The sequence below is a fragment of the Manacus candei genome, unplaced genomic scaffold, assembly GCF_025592945.1.
Source record: "Manacus candei isolate 608988 ecotype Guabito, Panama unplaced genomic scaffold, ASM2559294v1 h1tg000043l, whole genome shotgun sequence".
NCBI classification, from domain to species: domain Eukaryota; kingdom Metazoa; phylum Chordata; class Aves; order Passeriformes; family Pipridae; genus Manacus; species Manacus candei.
In genome coordinates, this window is record NW_026138091.1 from 2934931 (window position 1) to 2956070 (window position 21140).

Genomic DNA, 21140 nt, shown 5'->3' on the forward strand with positions numbered 1-21140 from the left:
TTAAGGCATGTGTCATTCCCATTCTGGATATGTAAAAGCTTAGGGAAATCACCATAGCCAAAGTGACTAAGAAGAGTGAGGAGAGTATTCACTTTTCCTGTGGGACATAGATGTTACAGATTAATCCTCAATGCAGTTTCTATTGTTGGGCAGATCAGATCAGGTCAGGACCTAACACTTGTCTCTGTTCTGAGTTCCTACTACAAGAGGTATGCAAGTCCTCAGACAAGACTGCTGATGCCTCAGTGGCCCCATTCCTCCAGTCCAAACACATCTCTCTACATCTCCATTTACACCCACATGCACAGGACAGTAGGTGTCTGGGGCTGGTGTTTTGTTGGCTGTGTTGTACCTCCTGTCCCCGACTCAGGTAGTGTGCTCAACACCATCTGCTTCAACAGTAGTCCCTAAGCCCACACCTTCCCCCTTGCTCCAGACCAGTCCTTTTTTTATTTTCTTTAGGGAAGACTTAAAGCTACTAGAGCACTGCAGTTTAAAACAGATTGGGAAAAGATCTCAAGGGTATCAAATGTTGCTGAGATGTCCATGATCAGCATGGACATGGCACGTTCTTTGACAACTAAGTGTAACAGTCAATGTGACCAATGTGGTTTTACTCTGTGACTAAGTATATGAGCCGACTTATTCAAAAACATGAAGAAACCGGCAGTTTTACAACCTTGTATTATTTTCTGAGAAGGGCTTCGAACTGAGAGTTAGTTAGGCTGTTTCTTCAGACTTTTCTACCTCAGCACGACCTTGCACAGCTCTTTAAGGCTTGCTGGCCCCTTCTCTCTGAAGAGCAAATGCTGATGATGCTACCTGCGATGGATCTGATATTTCCTGTCTGGCTGTCCCCTGCCAGGTAGGGTAATGGTCCAGTTTACAGGTCATAGCAGAAATCTGTGCCAGCACCTCTAACTTTGGCAAGCAAGACTGAAGCACAAGCAGAGGAGATGCAGTGTTTATCTCTTGAGAATACTGTTCTGTTTCCATGGCAGTAGACAGCTCAGTCCAGATTTGGGCAATCTTGTCTGCAAAGTAGCATGAAAAAAATTCAGAGAGGAAAAATTTGACTGCAGCTGAATGGAGGCAGTCAAAATTAATCAAGCTTGCATACACTGAGATTGGGTCTGCTATGTGAGACTGCAGACACTGTGAAGAAACCTCTTTGCTTCCTGCATAGCTCAGTCATCTGATTTCAAATCTGCCTGCCTCAGTCAGTGAGACTCTGTGGGAGACTTCTGCACCTTGAGCTCTTGGAGTTGCCCTTCTGACAGGTGAACTATAGCTCCTCACAGTGGGAAGACAAAACCATTGCAAAAAATGATTATTAAACTTTGAATGAACAGTAGAAATTTAACTGTTGTTACAAAGTATCTTCTGTACACTGATAATCAATTAAATTGCTGTTGCTTCAGGGATGCCTTGAAGATCATCAGTGTAAACATCTTCCAAAGATAATCTTTTAAAGCATATCCTTGCCTTCTTGGGGTATGTGTATTATGGTCTCTTCCTAAAAATTAATGAATTAAGAGTGGAATTTGCTAAGGAGGAAAATGATAGATGAGGTAGTTTTCCAGTTAAACTTGGGTGAAACATAGAAGCTAGGTGTAATAATACCAGTCGTCTGAAAACCGCTGTAGTCCTTTTAGTGTGTTTCCAATGATTTTGATGGCGTTTGAGGGAGGATTTCCTGACTTCCTCAGATAAATCACCATCATATGTGGATTATGTATCAGATTTGAACTGATTCTAGGAGAAGATTAGTAAAAGGTACTGAAAAGACCTAATCTTTTAAAAACACAAACTAGCTATTCAATAACAGTTTGAATATCAATTGAGGTAGTAGATTGAGTGTGTGCTGAATGATAGATAACGTAATTTACCAAAGTGTAAAGGTCTCTTTAATTTTTTTCCCCCGGGAGTCAAATTATATCCAAATCAGTTTGATCACTTTAGAGACTTAGAAACTAAATATTGCTCTAAATTTCTTTGCAAAGTAGCTTATTGGTATATGTACAGTCCCCCTGTAAATTGGGTGTTTCTTAACACAGTCTTTGGCAATGAAATGAAAATGGCAGATGTTCCAGAGCAAACTGTGTTGTAGATGTTTTTGTTTTGTTTAGGAGTTTTTTGTTGTTGATTTGTTTTGGGTTTCTTTCTTTTCTGAAGAGACTGCTAAAGTAAATAATAAGGCACTTCTGTTTGGACAGGTTTAGTTCTTTCAGGGCATGCTCTTTTGTAGCTGAAGAAATTGTCCTGCATCTTCTAGGTGACTGTTGATTATCTGTATTATGGGAGTGCTTAAGACTTGCAACCAGATGAGGCCCTCATTATACTGACACTGAAGTTTTATTATTAATGTGTTGTCCAAAAACTTCAGTCAAATGAATGAGATGGATAAAAAATAAAAAAATCACAGAAATTTTAGGAACAGCATTTCCCAAAATTTTCGTGAGACTGCCAGGAAGCAGAAGCCAAGTCAGTAAAGGCTAGCTCAGCTCTGCTGTAAAACAAGACATGTGGCTTGGGCATTTCCCCATTTTCCATCTCTCTGCACTTTTTGAATACAAATTGAAAGTTTTGTCCCTTTTGAATGAGGGAAGCTTGAACCCAAGAGCTGTTTGGAGGTACTGCATTCATTTCCCTGTCTCTTGGGACTCTGTATGCTTGACTAGGACATTCCAAGACTTTTTTTTCCAGTCTCTGTAAGTACAAAGAGCACCTGGAAGAAGCTCAGTCCATATATTTACATTCTACTTGAACTACAGAGTAAACGTCTGTTGAGGAGCTCAGTACGGTTCTCACGGTTTAATGAGTCTTCTTTACAAAGACACTGTCTTGCTGGGAGATGACAAACCCTCAGAAGCGGCATCATGTGCTGGCAAGTTGTGAATAAGAAAAACACATCACTGACTTTTACCTGGAATTGAAGCAAGTTTTTCAGGATAGATCAAAAATGCAACTATTTCAGCATTGGGGACTAAAAATGTAAGCATAGACACAGCCTGAGGCAATACCTCCTTTTATAAGCAGAATATAAAATCCTAAAGCTCTTGAGAAAATCTGCATCCCACAAACGTGAATCAGCACTGACAAAGCTACTTGAATTACAGCAGAAACTGGTGAATAATCCTTCTTTCCACCATCTTGCATTGCTAACACCTCTGGCATTGGTAATTTGTGGGAGCCAACAGGCACCTCAGGGTCATGAAGGAAAAAGGCAGTGCCTGGAAGATTATGGTGTGGTTGACATTTAGGCAAAGGCCATGTGCGATCTAATCCTGATTTAGAGGAACATTGGAATCAAACATGAAGGGTGAACTGGAACAGTTTCTAAGGGAAAAGCAGGTGAGAGCACGTACTTCGGAGAGCAGGTACCTATAAGAGCAGGTACTTTGGATCTGAAAGTTTATGAAGCTGGTTGGAGGAGGTGATCCATTGGAAGGGCTCCACTTGCATTGTGTATGTGTGTTCTTGCAGCATCACGGGCAAAACTGTCCTGAGCTGGGGGATTTTCACCCTCAAGCACACCAACCTTTCCTCTTCTTTCGAAGAGAGAAATCCAAAGCCTATTTTAATGTACATACACTTTACAATTCCATCCCCACCACCAGGGAAGGCAAAGACTTAACCATGTAGCATGGGTTGTACTGGGGATTACTAATTAGGCAATGTAATTAGCACTCACCTGTTTTTTCTACCATGTCTTCTCAAGAGACCCCAGTCTTGCGTTCTCTTTTTTTAGTTTTCTTGATAAATAAAACACAAGGATCTTTTCCAGTTTTTTAATGAGAGATACCATATTTGGCTGAATTTCACAAGGACCTGAAATCTGGGGTGGGGGAAGACAGATGAAGCACATCTGTCTATATACAGTCTCTCATATGGGGACTCCTGCCTGCTACTGTGGGACTAAGAGTATGCTGATTTCATGGCACCTTTCACATTTTGTACATCTGTTTTGTCCAATCTTAGTTTTATTTATATTTCTCTACAATAAGACCTTTTTTCAACAATTCTGTGTTATTGATCAAACCAAGCTTGTATCTCAACTGCATTAACTAAAAATACAATCGTGCATTGGAATTTAAAAATAATTACAACTTTCTGCTGGCTTTGTTTTGAGCCTCATCCAAATGAACACCATGGCTCCTTACAGTTGTACTTCAGAGACATTTACTTACTTTATTAATTTGGGGGTTTTTTGCAATTTAAGATTAGGATTATAGTTAACCATTAATGTACTTCAGTATAATGTGTCTGTCATGTTCTGCAAGATCTGTAATGAAATAGTATATGTAATTTTTAATAGTAGAGATGATTATAAATAATAAGGGAAAATAGAAAAGTAAATGAAGGAAGTAGAAGCTTAAAAAATGTTGATGACAGTGGATATTTAAAATAATTGGTTAATTTAATAATCAATTACATTGATGTAAATAGGCAATATTTTGTCTGTGTTGCACTATGTTCAATTATAATTTTCCATTATAAAATTGATTATTTTTTGTTTCCAATTACAACATCATATGAAAAATATGAAATGGTGATCTGCAGTAGAAAACTTGGTGGCTTCAGCCTCTCATGCCCTCCTCAGGAAGGCAGATGTTATCTGGCTAGGATCACCTTCCCAGGGACTCATTAGTTAACAGGGACAGAGCTCCTCCAGAAGGTGATTGAGAGCATGACTTTAACAGGGGTGCACTGCATTTGGTTTTCTTTTGCACAAGTCCTTTCTTCCATTTACTCCTCTTGTTAGACAGCTGTTAGCTCAATGACTTTGCATTGCAGTATTCAAGCCTACAAGAAGAATGATTGCTGCTAGTAAAATGCTCATTTGGCTTGGGTTTCTCATAGTGATCTTCATATTTAATTTTATTTCTTCGTTGGTTACAATGACATGGGACCTTTCCCTTTGTAAAGGACTTCTTATCCAGCAGGGAAAATTGGTTGTGCATTGTTCAAAGAAAGTCAAAGTCCCAAATCCTGAGCTACAGAAATATTTCCATTTGCCTTTTAAATGAATTTGTTTGAAAGTATGTCTAAATAGATTTTGGTTTTGTTGTGTTTTTTTTTTTTTCATTTGCAGACATATTTCATGGTAAAATTCATTCAGCAGGCACATTTCTCTCTCTTACATATATCTCATACTTTCACTCATACTGGAAGCACTGAGGAGTGCAAAAATTCAGGTCAGGCTCTTGTAGGGAGAAAATTAATTCATAAATGTCATTATGTCTGTGTAGAATATTGTCATTCAAGAAAATTTCAGCTCTGGAAAGTTAACATCTAACATAATTTCATCCTTTACTGAAAAGTCTGCCACATGCTGAAACTACAAGGAAGAATGACACACAGAGAAATTAATAGCATTATATTTAGTAACAGACAAGTTATAGAATATGAAAATTTGGTATGACTGAAGGACTATTATATTCTGGAAGAGACCATTCCTTTTCTTACCAAGTGGAAAAATTATTTCTGTGGCTTACTCTTATCCATGCAATAAACCCCCTGTGTGCTTCACAAGTCCAAAATATAAACTGTTTGCTCATAATACATGCCTCTTTCATGGCAAAGGCATTACAGTATGACTGTAATGATTTTGTTTATGAGATGACATCCTTGTTAAGTCTTAGGTTTCTTAGGATGTTGAGTGGGTTGTGTTTTGTGGTTTTTTTTTTTGGAGGGGGTCTGGGTTTTGTTGTTGACTTTGTTATTGTTTTATTTTGTGGTGGTTTATGTGGCTTTTTTCTGGAGGGCGGTGCTTGTCTTGTAACTTGAGCACAGCTGTGGGACTTGAGCAGGCAGTGACAGTTCTGCAGGAAGTCCTGGTATTCTGTGATGATACAGTTTGAGTAGTGTTTTGGCAGCTACTGCCACCCCATGGTTTTCCATATTGGATGAATGGTGCAGAGCTTTAATATGTTACATTTCTCCAGAAACCTCTTTTAGGTCGGAGAGAAGACAATGAATATTGACTTTGTCTTACTCCTTCTCTATGTCCCTTTCGAGAAAAATCCTGTCTGCAGAGAAAATCTAGTATGGCATGAGTGGCCATAGGTGGCATTAGGATGGCAGAGTCCTTTGCACTGTATTCACAACTATGTAATTGAATATTAATTTTGGTTCCCTGGGTTTTCACTAATTGATTATATCTGTTTTGGCAGGGTATATTTTGTCCTTTTTTTAAGGAACTTCAGAATGTACATCTGGAGAAAGCTTCTGAAACCCATTTCTTAAAGTTGCTTCTGCTTTGGGAATCTGTGTTTACATCATAGATGCTACATATAGACAGATCTGGGTTAATGCAATCTGGTCTAAACAGAGTGTCCTTTGAGCATTGCTTTCAGCAGAGCTTTGCCCTCCAGACGCCAGCAAGAGCCCAGCTGAAGGCTCTGATGCGTAAAGTTTCAGACACCATTATTCCACACATTTCCCTGTGTCAGCCAGGGAATACCCTTGGTGGGGAAGAAGATTTTTTTTTCTCCTTTTGAGGAAGTGGCAAGAGGGATTACCTCTCATGTTGTATATCTTCTCTTTGAGGCTGGAAGCTTCTTTCCCTTTTACCAACCCAACTGAAACCAGGCATCAGTGTAGGCAGTAGAAATTAATTCAGCTGGCTTGTGGGCAGACACATTGGACTCACTCATGTATTATAGTGCATAGGCTTTGGTTTCCCTGATACATTACTGGGGACTCTCAACTTCCATTCCCCCTCCTCCGCTCCCAGCCTCAGACCTATGCAGTTTAAGAAGCATGAGAGAGCACCCACTGCTCTTTATCTGTTTTTCCCAGCTGATATGAAAGTTGGATCCCCTCTCCTTGAGCCGGACCCCCAGCCCCCCCGCTGCCGGCTCGCCCCGGAGCTGGCTCTGGGGGCGCCCCCAAGCCGGACGCTCCCCGTTGTAGCGGTCAGCCTCCCTCTCTTGGGGGCCGAGCAGCTCCTCTCCGCAGTCACCTGTAGCTAGCGCTGCTTTTTCTGCATTCCTCCGAAAAATAGCTATTCTCAGCCCCGATCCCTTCCCGCATGTTTTACTTAAGCGAACCAAATGTCCATGTTCCAGGAGCGGAGGTGGTGTTGCCTCTCTGGGAAAGATGCGGTCTTCGCTTTCCCTGTCGCTTCCCTGCGCCCCACAGGGCTGGAAGCAGGGGGCCGGGAGGTGTGGAGGGCTGGCTGCGCTGCCCCTGCCCCCGCCCCGGGGAGGAGCTTCGGCCCCAAATGAGGTGCGATTTCACCTTTAGGTTCGTCTTCCTGGAGCGGTGCTGGAATTACGGCCGTCCCGGTCCCCGAGGCGCCCCGGCTCGCTGCTCATGACTCTGCGCTCCGCCGGCGGTCCCCTCTCTCAGACTCGACGTGGAACGGCCGCATTCCCCCCTGTAAAATGAGGGGAGCGGGATCTCCGCGCGGGCAGCGGGAACTGCTGTTGCGCCTGTCGGAGTTGAGCATGGAGGGAGATAAAACAGCCACCTGAACGCGGAGAAACACCCGAACCACAACAAGTAGTCTCGCCTGGCAGGGCGGCACGGAGAGCGACTGGGGCCGGAGTCCACCCGGGAAGAGAAGCCGCCGTCGCTCCTCCGGCGAAGGTAACGGCGGGGCGGCGGGAGGGACCCGCGGGGCTGGCGGCGCTGATCCCACCTGCCATTCCCCGAGATGCGCGCTCGGCTGCGTGATTTGTCTGAGAAAGTAGCGAGCCGAGCTCCGCACAGACAGCCTCTCCCGGGGTTTGCTTGCTGCCTGCGCTTATGGAGTGCTTGGTATTTCTTCCCAAAAAGCAGCCCCTTCCTCCCTTCTGCGGTGGGGGCGGGGGAAGAGGAAAATAGCTAAGCCTTCCTTTTTTTCCCCCTCGTTAAGCTGTTAGGACAATAAAAGATAGATGCCCATTAAATAATTAACCGCACACTTTCTGTTCCATCAGCTCGGTTCACGCAGCCCCGCGAGGGAGAAGGGGGTGGTGACGGTGGCGGATCCGTACGCGGGAGAAGCAGCAGCAGTGCCATTTCGGTAGCCTGCTTCCAGGGGAAGCGGGAGACAGCCCGGAGCAGTGCCCGGGGCGGGCAGGCGGCAGACCCCTCCTAAGAGGAGCGTGCAGAGCTGCCCGGCGGTGGGTGGCGGGGCTGGCCAGCAGGGCTCTCCCGGAGTGCGGGTCGGCGGGAGATTTCGGGGATGGAGGGGGCTGGGGCAGGTCGCAAAGGCGGGGAATAGCCCCCCTACGTGGTGCCTGGGGGGCTTCTCCTCTATTTTTTCTATTTGCGTTTAAGGCAGAAGCTCGTCTCCCGCGGACCTGCCGGCGACCGGCTGCCCCCCGCCCAGCGACCGGCGCCCCCACCCAATCCCCGCCGCAGCCTCCCGCGCTCTCCCCAGTCATGTCCCACCCGGAGCGATGGGGAAGCTCGAGGACAACGAGAGGGTGATCCTCAACGTGGGGGGCACGCGGCACGAGACCTACCGCAGCACCCTGAAGACTCTGCCGGGGACCCGCCTGGCTCTGCTCGCCTGCGAGTCCCAGAGCGAGTCCCCGGGCGGCGAAGAGCGGCCGCCACCGCCCCCCAACCCTCCGCTGCCGCCGCCGGCGGGCGGCTGCCCGGAGCCCGGCAGCGGCTGCAGCCCCCGGGGCAGCGGCGGCACCAGCGAGTTTTTCTTCGACCGGCACCCAGGGGTCTTCGCCTATGTGCTCAACTACTACCGCACCGGCAAGCTGCACTGCCCCGCCGACGTCTGCGGGCCCCTCTTTGAGGAGGAGCTGGCCTTTTGGGGCATCGATGAGACCGACGTGGAGCCCTGCTGCTGGATGACCTACCGCCAGCACCGTGACGCCGAGGAGGCCCTCGACATCTTCGAGGCACCCGACCTGCTGACGGGCGAGCCGCCCCCCGACGGCGACGACGACGACCTGGCCGCCAAGAGACTGGGCATCGAGGACGTGGGGGCGGCCGCCGAGGGCAAGGGCGGGCGCTGGCGGCGGCTGCAGCCCCGTGTCTGGGCGCTCTTCGAGGACCCCTACTCCTCTCGAGCCGCCAGGGTAAGCGCCGCCGGCCGGCGCTCCCGCCCGGGGGCTGGAGAGGCCGGCAGGCTGCCGGGGTCCCCTGGAGAGGGAGGCGAGCAAGTGGGGCATCAAGGGGAAGCTCGCCCCGCTCGGGGTGTGAGTGCAGAGTGATGCTTTTGGTGGGCCACTGCATAGAGGGGACGACGGTCCCCCGTGAGGTGGTGGTGCTTTTCTCCTCTACATCTGCAGGTGATGTCAGGCAGCATGGCGCTCCCTCTCTGCCAGCACCTTCCCCATGGGAGTGCACATGGGGTGAGGTGGGAGCTGTGCCCTGGGGCACCCCCCTGGCCTGGGTGGGGGTGTGGAGGTGTATTCGCTGGGGGACCTGTTTGTGTGTGTGTGTGTGAAGAGGAACAGCCCCAAGGTGCCCTCATCCTCCCTGAGCACCTGCATGAAGGGGCCTTTGGGGCCAGGGCAGCTGGCCCGAGATCTTGGGTTGGAGGTAAGGTGGTGGCAGTGACACGGGAGACTGACCTCAGCCCTTTCTCAACTTTGCTCTGTCTACACTGGTAGGTAATCCTGGTTCAACAAAGTAAGTGTGACAGTGGGTCACCCTGGCTCTTCCTCCATTGATTTCTCAGGGTGACCGTCACTGGCTCTGTGACTTGAGGGTATGGGGATGAGACAGTAAGTGATCATACTGACTTTCTGTTATTTAGATAGACATTTTACATTTTGATGCTGACTACTTTCTACTTGGATGATTTGGATTTTAGTTCTATCTTTTAGTTGCTGTTATCAGGGGCGATGCAGGTTTGCTGTCTAACTTACTTTGGACCAAACAAACGGTTGTAATTCCTTTGAAAGATATATGCAGTGATGTCTCAAATTTAACAACAAGAAAAGCAACCACCAGCAAATCCTCCCTGGAATACAAGACGAAGAACTTGTAATTGGAAATGTTTGATTATAAAATGGTAATAAGTGTTTTGCAGCATATTTATCAGGATTCCCATGAAGTACTCAGAGCTAAGCCTCATCCTGCAGAAAGTGCAGTTATGGTGGGTGTCATCTCCTGATCAGTTCCACTGATTTCACTGGCAGTCTCATAGATGTGCGTATAAGTGTGTGGTTTAGTGACTTACGGAATTGTACCCCATGGCACGATGCAGTTTCTGGCAGCTCATCCTCTGAGCTTAGTGAGGTAAGTTAAACAGAAAGTAAAAGTCCTTGCAGCTATTACTATCACTTGCTAAGTTCCAATGTTATGTTTTTGAATGTTGCCCACCAGTATGTTTTCCCTTGACAACTGACTCCAGCTGATTCTTAAAATATGTTAAATATGTTTTTAATGAGGGATGGGTTCTGAAGAAGAGCTACTTTGCTCATGAGTGACATACCCACATTGCTCGCATCTTAGCTGTCTGAATCCTAAAGAAAATTTGGCTGTCAGTTACCTGACAAAACTGTAATGCGTGTGATGATTGCCCTGCAGGTTGTCTTTCATCCACTGTTTTGTGGAAAGTTGCTGACAGGGTCAAAACTGCAGCTTTTATGATGGAGGATCTTTCCACTCACCTTTGCTGGAGAACTGAGAAGTATGGAGTAAATATTGAATGGAAGATACCAGGAGAAACAGAAAGATAGACGTGCTGATTGTAGTTGTGTCCTGGAGGTATAGCTGGGTTTTCAGTCCAGACTTTGGCAGAACCTGTAGGTGCTCGCTTTCCAAATTTTCCATTTGTACTAGATCATCCTGAACTGTCAGTGGCTTGGGTGAAGATATTTCAGGTTTGCAAAATGAATACCGTAATTAACACTATAATAGCAAATTGCAATATGGCAGTGTTAATCTCTTAGAAGATATTTACCTTTTTATTACTTAAAGACTGGTTTTAAACATTTTATTCTGATTTCAACCCCAGGCAGCCAGACTAAAGTGGTGTCAGAACCGTAACAACAGAATCTAAATCAATGTTTTCATTTTCTCAAGGCTGCCACTGTGTGCTTGGTCTTTCAGGTAGGGAGACAACTTTGAGAATTTTTGGCAAGTTTTAAAGCATTCAGGTGAATTTGTATTTAAGGACTTGCATGCACTTAGTAAGCATTCTTGAACACGGTAATTTAGAGTGATGGTAACCTTAGTTTGGAACTGAGACATTACTGTGAATTCAACATTTTTCCACACCTGAAAATAAACCCTATTATATTCTGAGTATTCTGGCAAATACCATGTTGTCTTATGTCATTTGATATGATGACTAACTTTAAAAACATTCGAGTGAAATCCCGGCTTCACTGAAATCAAGACAAAACTATGAACATCAATCTTCGTCTCATAGTGTTAGCTACTGACTCGTACACCACTTAGATTATGGTGAGGCTGCTTAGTGGTAAACTTTCCTAAGAACTGTGATAATTATTTTTTTTTTTTTAGGTTTACTGTGTGATTTAAGTTCAGCAGTGTCTTTTTCAGGAGGTATGATGGTGATAAAAATGGGATATTTTCTATTAATGAAATGGTACTTAATATTTGTGATTTTCTTTATCCTAAACTGTGATCTCTAAAAATAGAAATTTATAGAAATTCAAATATAAGTTGCCATGGTAACCTCTTCAGGGATAGTGCATGCACAAGATTATTCTAGCAAGACCATCCAGTGATGTTATATAAATAGTGGAACTAGTTTATTGACAAGAAGGTTTACTGTATTTGCAATTCTAAAAAAAAAATTAACTTTTAGTGCATGCAGTTTGATATGCAGATAGTGACATCTACTAAATATGGAGTTTGTAAATATAAAATATAATTCATGTACATATGATTACTTTGAAACCTGCAACACTTTTCTTTGTTTCCCAAGTTCAGGAGTTAGGTCTGAATGTTATTTCTGTTTTCATTTCATTGTTTTGGATTTCACAGACTATGAAATGAAATTAAAGAGTACAGCAGTACTCCTTTCTCTCCAGGCTTAATAGACTGATCATTCACATTCTATTTGACAGAATGCTGTTATGTAGATATGGGAAGCTGCATAGGATACTGTCATAGGAGGAGAAGCGCTGGGCAACTAAATCTTTCTGTGCGTTGGTTTCAACATTTCTAAAACAGACACTTGATCCTTATCTGACTCAAATGTGCACTGTTAGTTTTGCTAGTTAATACCTGTAAGTGATTTTGGTGTCCTTTGATGGCTCAGATGCCAGCTTTAGTAAAAATGCAAAGATACATCCAAATAGTTCGTAAGAAAGTACAAGAGGCAACATTAAGCACTGAGTTTAAAAGAGTGTCTGCAGATGTCCAGCAGGAACTAGAAAGTGCTTGTCTCAGATTTCGTATTTCAAAGTAATTAAGCCTTTAAGACCTTTTTACTTTTGAATAATATGTGAAACATGATGCTGTTTAAAGAAGTAATTAGTATTTGTCACTGATTTTTCTTAAGGATTATGTGTTACTCCTATACTTAGTTCAGGAATGCAAAAATGACCCTGGGATTCACTAAGTTTGTAGGTATATATCCTTAACTTTTTGAGAAGACTGTAAATCTGTTCATGGATAAGAAGACAGCACCTGCGAAGTTGAGTGGTTCAGCAGCGCAGGAGTCAGCATGGCCCAGGGTATTTGGAGTGGCACTGCCATTTGCAGCAGCTGAAGGCAAATCACACAACCCATTTGCTATATGGTCCTTATCTCTGGGAAAGATCCTTAATTACTTGGGAAATATAAAACCTAATTATGAAGCATTTGTCAAGTTTCGTATAAGTAAATATTCACTGCAATGCAAATAAAACCACAAAAGCCTTGCAGTCCAGGCATCAAGATACATACTTTGCAAGTGTTCTTAAAAGTACGGATGCTCCTTCATTGTGTCATGAGGAGCTGGATTTGAGCAGTAGGCGGTATTGTTGGAGGGAAGTACAAAGTTCCCATCTACGACTTTGTGTGATGCTAAATTGTCAGAGATTCCTTTCAGTGTCCTGTAGCAGCTTCTCCAGCTTTGAATGTTCAGTGAGGTGAAGAATCAGCTGAAATGAATGAGACCAGAGAGGAGAAAAATATAATTTTATAGACCCTCTTGAAAGGCTAAAGGCACAGAAATTATACTGAAGAAAATTCTTATAAAAGGTAACTTATGTCTTTATTTGTTGGCTTGCTTACCTTTATGTTTTGTCCAGGTACCTAGATACCTGTTTTGATATGTGTCAAGAAAGCCTTGATTTAGGAAACCTGCCGTGCACTATGGTGAATGACAAAAGTGAGTTATATTTTTAGGGCTTTGCCTGTTCTGATGCAAGACAGGTTTTATTTTTGGTGGAAACAACACTGCTGCGATAGTCTGAAATACTGTGAATGGAGTGGTGAAGATACGTTAATCTCAGAATATATGTTTGTAGATTAATAGTGAATAGCAAAGGTTGTTTGCTTTCTTAAGTAATAGAAAGCCTCCTAACATATGTGGAAATCTTTATCTCTGTCTTGTATTCAACAAGGAAAGCAGATACACTTTAGCTTTTACCATTTAATTATTAGGTAGGCAGACATCTTCTGTCTGAAAATGATACAAAGAAAATAGCTAAGGTTGATACAGAAACTGCAAGGAAGGTGTTGCTTTTGCCATTTTGGTAATCAAAGTGCTGAATTTATTTGTAAGTGGGAAAATAGTCCATTAGATTAAATTGGTGAAAACCAGTCATTCTGCTTGAAGCATTTAGACTATGGGAGCTGTCCTTTTTAAAGACATGAGAAGATGTGTTCGAGAAGATATGTTCCTAATGACAAAAATCATAATGCATCACTGTTACAGATATTCATAGACTCTGTAGCTTCATGTGTACATGGGCTGACTAAATCACATGATAAGTAATTTTTATTAATTCTGGCATACTGGCTTTTAAAAGTCTTAATTGGAAATTCGAGCTTAATATATGATGTATACAATGTAAACTACTGTGATCTACATGAAGTATAGATGGTCTCTGATGGTACTGATATCAGTGAGGTAAAATCAGCAAGATTTCTGCCTTCCAAGCTTATGCCTTTTCCTCTACAGCTGTTCTGCCTGATGCTGCTAGTGTTTCCATGGAAACAAGCCAGCTCTTGGCTTCCTCTTCCCATTGAAAACAGCCTTCTCACTGTCACTTATTCATCTGGGAAAAGGATTTTGTCATGGCTCTGACATAAATGCCACAGAGATTATCTGTCCTATCATTTCAGAAATAGATGCTGTTAGGCATGTGCACGTGTCTACAGCCAGATTTGTCTTTCAACGGCTCTGAAATAATTTGGGTAATGGACTTAGACTGAATTTGCTTTGGTGTAACTGGAAATGGAAATTAGCTGACTATACACAGCCCAAGATGATAGCAATGTGAGAAGTATTTTTGATTGAGAAATTTGGCAGACCAAGTGCTCTACCTTTATGTAGGTAACATAGAATGTGGTATCTGTCATGTTTGTTTACAGTGGTAAAATTCTTACATGTTTTACTTTGAGAATGAGAATTTGTCTTCAAACTGATTAAGATGGTGGTGGGAAGAATAGCTCAAGTTTTTGGATGAATATTGTATAGGTTTCAGTGCTACCATCAGATGAGGTATCATGTTATTATGCATGTCATGTAATGCATTCAGGATATGAAAAAAGTGACGCAAGTAAACTAGTATTTTCAAGATCCTTTTATTCTTGAGGTGTCTTGTAGTTAGTCCAAAGTAAATGTGTCAATCAATAATCTGTGAAGAAATCAACATTTTTTTTGATGTGATCAGTTTGGGTTGAGTCATAATCAAAGAAGTTCAGGACTCAAATTCCAAATCCTTGATCAGTATCCTGTACTGTAGGAACTTTTGAGATATTTTAAGAGAAGTTTGTGTAAAACTTGCCCGTCTTTTTCTCCCTCAGTGATCAGTGGCCAAAAGGGACTGTTCTCTTCCTATGAAGTTTCCTTGCAATTGAGGCACAAGATGAAAGAAAAGGCATCCCTCTGTAAATTTTTAATATTTTAATAATCTTCTATAAAGTGCTGTCCAGTAGTTTTAAGATGGTAGAAACAAGTTCTTCTCATTATCAAGTGCTGCTGTTCATTTCTCCAGAGATGACTTCTGCTTGTTCTGTGCTTCAGACTTTTGGCTCATCTTGGGGAAATACGGTTTCCTTCAGCCACAACTGGAAAGAAAGAGTTTGTGCTCTCTGTAACTAGCACCCAATGGGGATAGTATGTTCCCTTTTATTCTATTTATTAAATGCTTTTTTACACCTCACTTCTGGCAGCATGGTTTACATAAACTTACTGACTTATTGTAGAAACTTGTGGGGATTTCTGCAGGTGGTTTGTCTTGTTTTGTGTATTTTTTTGTTTGTTTGTTTTGGTTGGTTTTTCTTTTTTTCATTGTGAATAAAGTAGTTAGGCAAATAAAAGACAGGTGTGGTAGTAGCTGGAATATCAAACTATCAGTTATTGTTTTACTTAGTATTTCTTATAGTAATACAGTTCCTTTACACACACTCATTCTTTCACAAGCACACACCTTTCCAGTATAAATTAGTAATTGCATAGAAATAAAAATTTGTTTTTAAAGAAGTGCTAAGCAAGGCTATTAAAGAACTTTATATGAAGAGGAAATAGGGGAACTACATCCACTCTTACTTACATGTATTCTTATTTCCAAGGAGCCTTTTCCCTGGTGCAAGGGCTGAAACATGAGGATATTTCACAAAACAGAAATAATTTAAAGCGGTAAACAAAGTATTGAATTTATCAACATCATAACAGGGATTCAAGTCGTAGTGACGACCTGGTACATTTTTTTCCCTATACTGACATACATATGTGTATATTGATATAACTAAATGGTAATTTTGTCAGAGTGCTATAGAAATAGCTGTAGAGAATGAACATGAAATCACATGGCTTTGGGGTTTTTTTTTAGTTCTACTAATGTGTTTAATTAACATCTTTGTTGATACTTCATGATGACTAAAGCGCTTTTGAAAGAAAAACTCCACTTCCATCTGTAAATCACTAGTGTTAAAAATAGAATCTAATCACATGAAATACAATTTCCTGTGATTTGTGATTTGCTTTGCAGATTTCTTGACTGAAGTGGTGGTTTGAAGCTTAAAAATGAAATTATCCAATTATGTATTATAACAATGTGTTGTTATTCCCCCTGCTGCCCTTAAATTGAAAATTCTGAGATGTTGCTGTGATTTTGGTCTTTTTACCAGTATGTTAGTTATTCCAGTGATGTAATAATTCAGTCCTTTCTTATTACAGACAGTGTTTTGTAGTTTTCTTAATGTTACTAGGTGAACCTTAGATATCGTGTCTTTGGTATATTCCTGCAAAATGCTCAGTCTCTTAGCTTAGTACAGAATAGTGTGGTAAAGTTCATTAATATGCATTAAATACACATAATATCATCTAGACTTATTTCTGAAACAAGTATAGTTTCTTACATGTTTACATTTTCATTAATGTATAGCAGACAATATTATATTTTTTTACTGTGCCTAGTCGTTGAAAAAAGGCAAGTATCCCTTGAAGTTCATGCATTTGGTTTGGATAATTTATAGAGTACTAGCTATATAGCAGTAAGCTTCTTTTTAATTGTTGAATACTTATCCTAAGAGAAATAATTTTTCTCTAGGAATTACTTCCACCGTGCTAATATGCTTGCTTTGATAAAAGCACAAGACTACTCCCATATGATCGGTCTGATAGTACGTGGGATTTTAGAGAAACAGAAATCAAATGCTAAATCTCAATTAATGGCTGAGAAAATTTCATTGGAGGAGGTGAAATTTAGTAGAGTGTGACGGCTGTGGAACAGTGCTATGAACTGCTGGGTACTTGTTGTTGCAATAATGAGGAGCACAGGCTGAGTTCCAAACGATTTTGCAAAGGGACTTCATTGGTGCTGCCCCAGCACTGGGTGAGAGAGCTTAACCAGCCCCAAAAGCATCCTGCTGGTGGGTGCTGTTAAGTAGGGGGAAGAATAACGTCTTCTAATAATATTTCTGTTGTAATTTCTCAGATCATAAACATTCAGAAAATACGTTAAGCTTTTATATGCTGTGAACTACACTATAAGATTGAGAGTAATCAAGTATGTAGTAAATAATATTTTAAAAAGCCTGTGCCATAACTGAATTTTAATTTGTTTAAAGTAGAGATAAAAAGTATTACAGGACAATATAAAGATGTTTTTAAAGTATACAAATGCCTGTGTAGAAACTTCCTTTAGTTCTTAGGTAATATCAAAGGAGATGGCCTCATTAGCCCTTATTTTTACATAAGTATTAAAAAATTCTCTGTAGTTTTCAAGCAAGCAATATTTACCACTGTCATTTGGTAAACTTCTACTAATATGAATGACAATTATTTTTAATATTTGGTTTCAAGACTATCTTCATTTTCACAGGATAATTGTTAAGATCTGAAAGAGTTAACTTAGATTTTATTTTTATTTTAATATCATCCCAAGTGTTACAGAGGTTTTTTTTAATGACAGGAATTTTTCAGAATTCTAAGTTTAATCTAGATGTGGTTTGGAGAAGAACCTTATTTGTCTTTCTGATTTCTGATCACATTTGGGAAAAGACTTTTCTTGCATTTGCAATTCTAGGTCTGATACCTACTCTCAGATTCTCGTCTGAATTTTAGGGTATAATTGATGCACAAGCACATCTGAACTTCACCTTGAACATCCTTCCCTTAGTCTGCAAAATTATTTTTAAAAAGTATAAAACCTCAGTGGAGATGGAGTTCTGTCTCTCTACAGCTTCCTGGGGAGAGGAAGTGGAGAGGGAGGTGCTGATCTCTTCTTGGTATCCAGTAACAGGATGTGTCAGAAAGGTTCAAAGCTGTGTCAGGAGAGGTCTAGACTGGACATTCGGAAGCATTTCTTTACCAAGAAGCTGGTCACACACTGGAACAGGCTTCCTATAGAAGTGGTCAATGTCCCAAACCTGTCAGTGTTGAAGAGGAATTTGGACAATGCCCTTAATACCATGATTTAACTATTGGTTCAGCCCTGAAGTGGTCAAGCAGTTGGACTAGGTGATTGTTTTAGGTCCCTTCCAACTGAAGAAATCTATTCTAGTCTAAAGGAATAAGTTCTGGTCTTCCAACCTTCTTTTCTCTTACAGTGGAAAATTAAATCCATTTACTTAATAGTGATGGTGTTTCCTCTTTTCATGGTTTAAGAATGAAAGTGTATATAGTAAAAGGCATATAGTGAAGGAGAACTCAAGCAGGATAGGATTTCAGTTTAGGTATTGAACATCAGCACTGGTGTAAAATTCACTATCTGTTCATCGTCTGGTAATACTTTATGTTAAACAAATTGGGCATCTTAATCCTTTAGCCAGTAAATTTTATTACTGGCTATATTTGAGACTATTTGAATATAGTTTCAAATTTGAGAATCGAGTCTTCTGACAGCAGGACAGAGTTATTTTCCCAATTGCCTACGTGATGTACCTGTGCAGCTTGGAAAAGAAATGGCTATGTTTGTCATTTGTCTTCGTAACAGGCATGTGAAGCTGATGTTGCAGTGACCTGTGAATGGTCAACAAAATTGGTTTGATGCATTGCAGCTGCAGGGTCTCCTTGATTAGTCATTGTGTTATTGAGGTTGGTGCCTTGATAGCAGAAAAAATGAACTCAGGGAATCAAAAATGAAAAAAAATAATAAAAGGGAAAATTAATCTTGGGGGGGCAGTGAGCTGTTAGGGAGTGAAGCAAAGAATGTATTTACATTATTTTTGTTTGTCACAATATAGGCAGCCAAACCTTAAAAGTGGCAAAGACATTTTGTGTTGCATGTGTCTTTATTTTGAGTGATGTTCATTGCTTTAAGGATGGAAGATGCTGGGTTTTTATAAACTGCAGGTTTCTCTACTTACACTTCTTGCTGCAGTTGCCCGTTCCTTAATCTGTGAGAAGGGAGCTTTGATCTTTTGATCTTTTCAAAATTACTGCCCTAATGACTAGGTTAATGACATTTTTGAAACAACTGTTGGAAGTAGGTACAGTCTCCACCCTCTATTCAGGAGCTGTGATAGCTCTAACTGTTTCTTAAAACTGTTTCTGAAGGCTTTCAGAATTGGCTCTTAGTTGGCTGTTTCTTCACTCTTCAGCTGAGGTACGTTGCATTCGGTATCTTGCACTGTCACTGAGCCAATGACTAGCTATTCTAGTGCTTCTGAATCAATGCCCTTTCCAATGCTTTTATAGTAAAATGAACCATTCTGCTATGGCTTGAAGCACAATGATAACTATAGGTATCTGTCTTCTGTTAATATTACCTTTAGTGGCTGTGTTAGCAGCTTTTCTTTGAAATTGTGATGGCATGCATCATTTACTGAAATGAAAACCCTGCAAAATTTCAATGACTTTGTATTCTCAACAATTTAAAGACATTTTAAATCGTCATTTGGTAGCAGAAATGACCCATTAGTCTCTAGAGAAGTGCAGATGTAGTTTATATTGGGTTTGTATTTCACTAGAGCAACCTCTTTTGCACTGCAGTCCTGGCAGATTCGTGAGATGAAAGCAATCCTCTTTGAAATGATACCTACTTTTATTCAAATATCAATAGCTAATTTTCTAAAATAATGTGAAGAAATATTAAACTCCTGACTTGTGCTGCTGCTGTTTGTGTACTCCTTGCAAATACAGATCAGGAGGTGTGTGTTCGTAATTATAACGAACAAACTTTGCAAATCTTATTTTGTTTGTTTACTGGCATTGTAGTTTTGAAATAAAAAGGTAATTGCTACGGTTTCCTAATCACACTGGGAGTAACATGCTGCCTCCAGAAACCCAGGTCTTGTCTCTGGGTTGGAAAGTCTTGGCCAAAGAGGAGGCTAAAGAAAAATGTGTGACCTAAATTTTTCATTGCAATTGTACTGTTCAGACAAGTATAGTGTGACAACTGTGCACTGCAGAAACAGGGGTGAAATGTGAGTCTGAGACAGGAGAGGAGAATGTTTATGGCCTTAGTGTTTTCGATCTTGGTGTTTTTATCCATATATATAAATATGAATGCAAATTTTTTGTATGTGTGTATAGATATATGTACATGCACTCAGACACACACATACATTTCTAAACAAATTAATATATTGGTGTTCCTGACCTGTAATTATGATGGTCAAGAAGATTTTATTTTCTTTTTTTTCCATTTGTCCTTGAAGATTTTAATGAAGAAGGCTGCATCCTACATTTCATGACTTAATTCAGTGTTCTTGCTTATACCTGTTTAATTCAGTTTCCAGCTGTAAGTCCTGGAGTGTATGAATATCTTGCTTTTTTAGGCTATGACAGATCAATCTTACTGGATATGCATATATATTACTATATTGGTTTAACAGTATTTTGTTAATCATGTTTAATAACAAGTAGTGTTCCATTCCTTATAAATTTTATCTTACTAAAAATGGGAGAAACCTGAAGGAGTTACATAACTTAAGATATCTTATTTTCTGTGAATTATCAGTGACTCTCAGGGCCAATTAAAGCTTTTCCTGCACTTGTCATATTACTAAATCTTCTTTGAGTGAAGATTTATTGCTGTCAGATGGTTGTGAACTCACAGCTTTTTCTCACTGAAAGTTTTGGATCTCTCTGTCTAAATTGGAGCCTTATTTTCAAAGTCCTGTGAAGATTTAATTGTTTTCAAAATCTTTATCTTTTTGTCTAATGTTATTATAAATGACCATCTGGTTCAGACTTCTTAGGTGAAGGATTGGTCAGTTTTTTAGCTTTTAGAAAAACAACAAACCAAAGCAAAACAAGGTAAAGTTGTTTTCACTTGGAAATTCTTGCAACTTAGGACATCTTGTCAAGAGAAAGTACTTACATTTACACTTGTAGTGTCAGGAAGTGTAACTCTGCTAAAGTAATTGAGCTCAGGAATAGGTTAGAAAAATAAGAGGCTGAAGGACTGTTGTGCCCAGATCGAGGTTTGACTGATGTAAGGAAATCTGTCCACACCTGAGAGCTCTGCCTTTCCTGCAACAGATGCTACATCGAGATGGAAATTGTTTTACAGTGTTTTGTGCAGGCATGACTCCATTATGACGTGCATTATGCATTACGTAATTGTGCTGGTTTAAAGGTAAACCAGCAGGGGAAATGA

General features: G+C 41.0%; 1 protein-coding gene across 7 annotated transcripts in view; it reads left to right on the plus strand.

The window, feature by feature from the left end:
- The first annotated feature begins 6477 nt into the window (after nt 1-6477).
- The window catches only part of KCNC2 (potassium voltage-gated channel subfamily C member 2), a 104996-nt gene continuing 90333 nt past the window's right edge, over nt 6478-21140 (plus strand). For 2 of the 7 annotated variants that reach the window (XM_051795912.1, XM_051795916.1), the window contains exons 1-2: nt 6941-7596; nt 8272-9032. In XM_051795912.1, coding sequence (XP_051651872.1) covers nt 8394-9032 — 639 coding nt within the window. In that variant the 5' untranslated portion in view covers nt 6941-7596; nt 8272-8393. Of the gene's footprint in view, nt 7597-8271; nt 9033-21140 lie in introns of all 7 variants that reach the window. The other 5 variants (XM_051795914.1, XM_051795909.1, XM_051795910.1 and 2 more) reach the window with 5 other exon arrangements.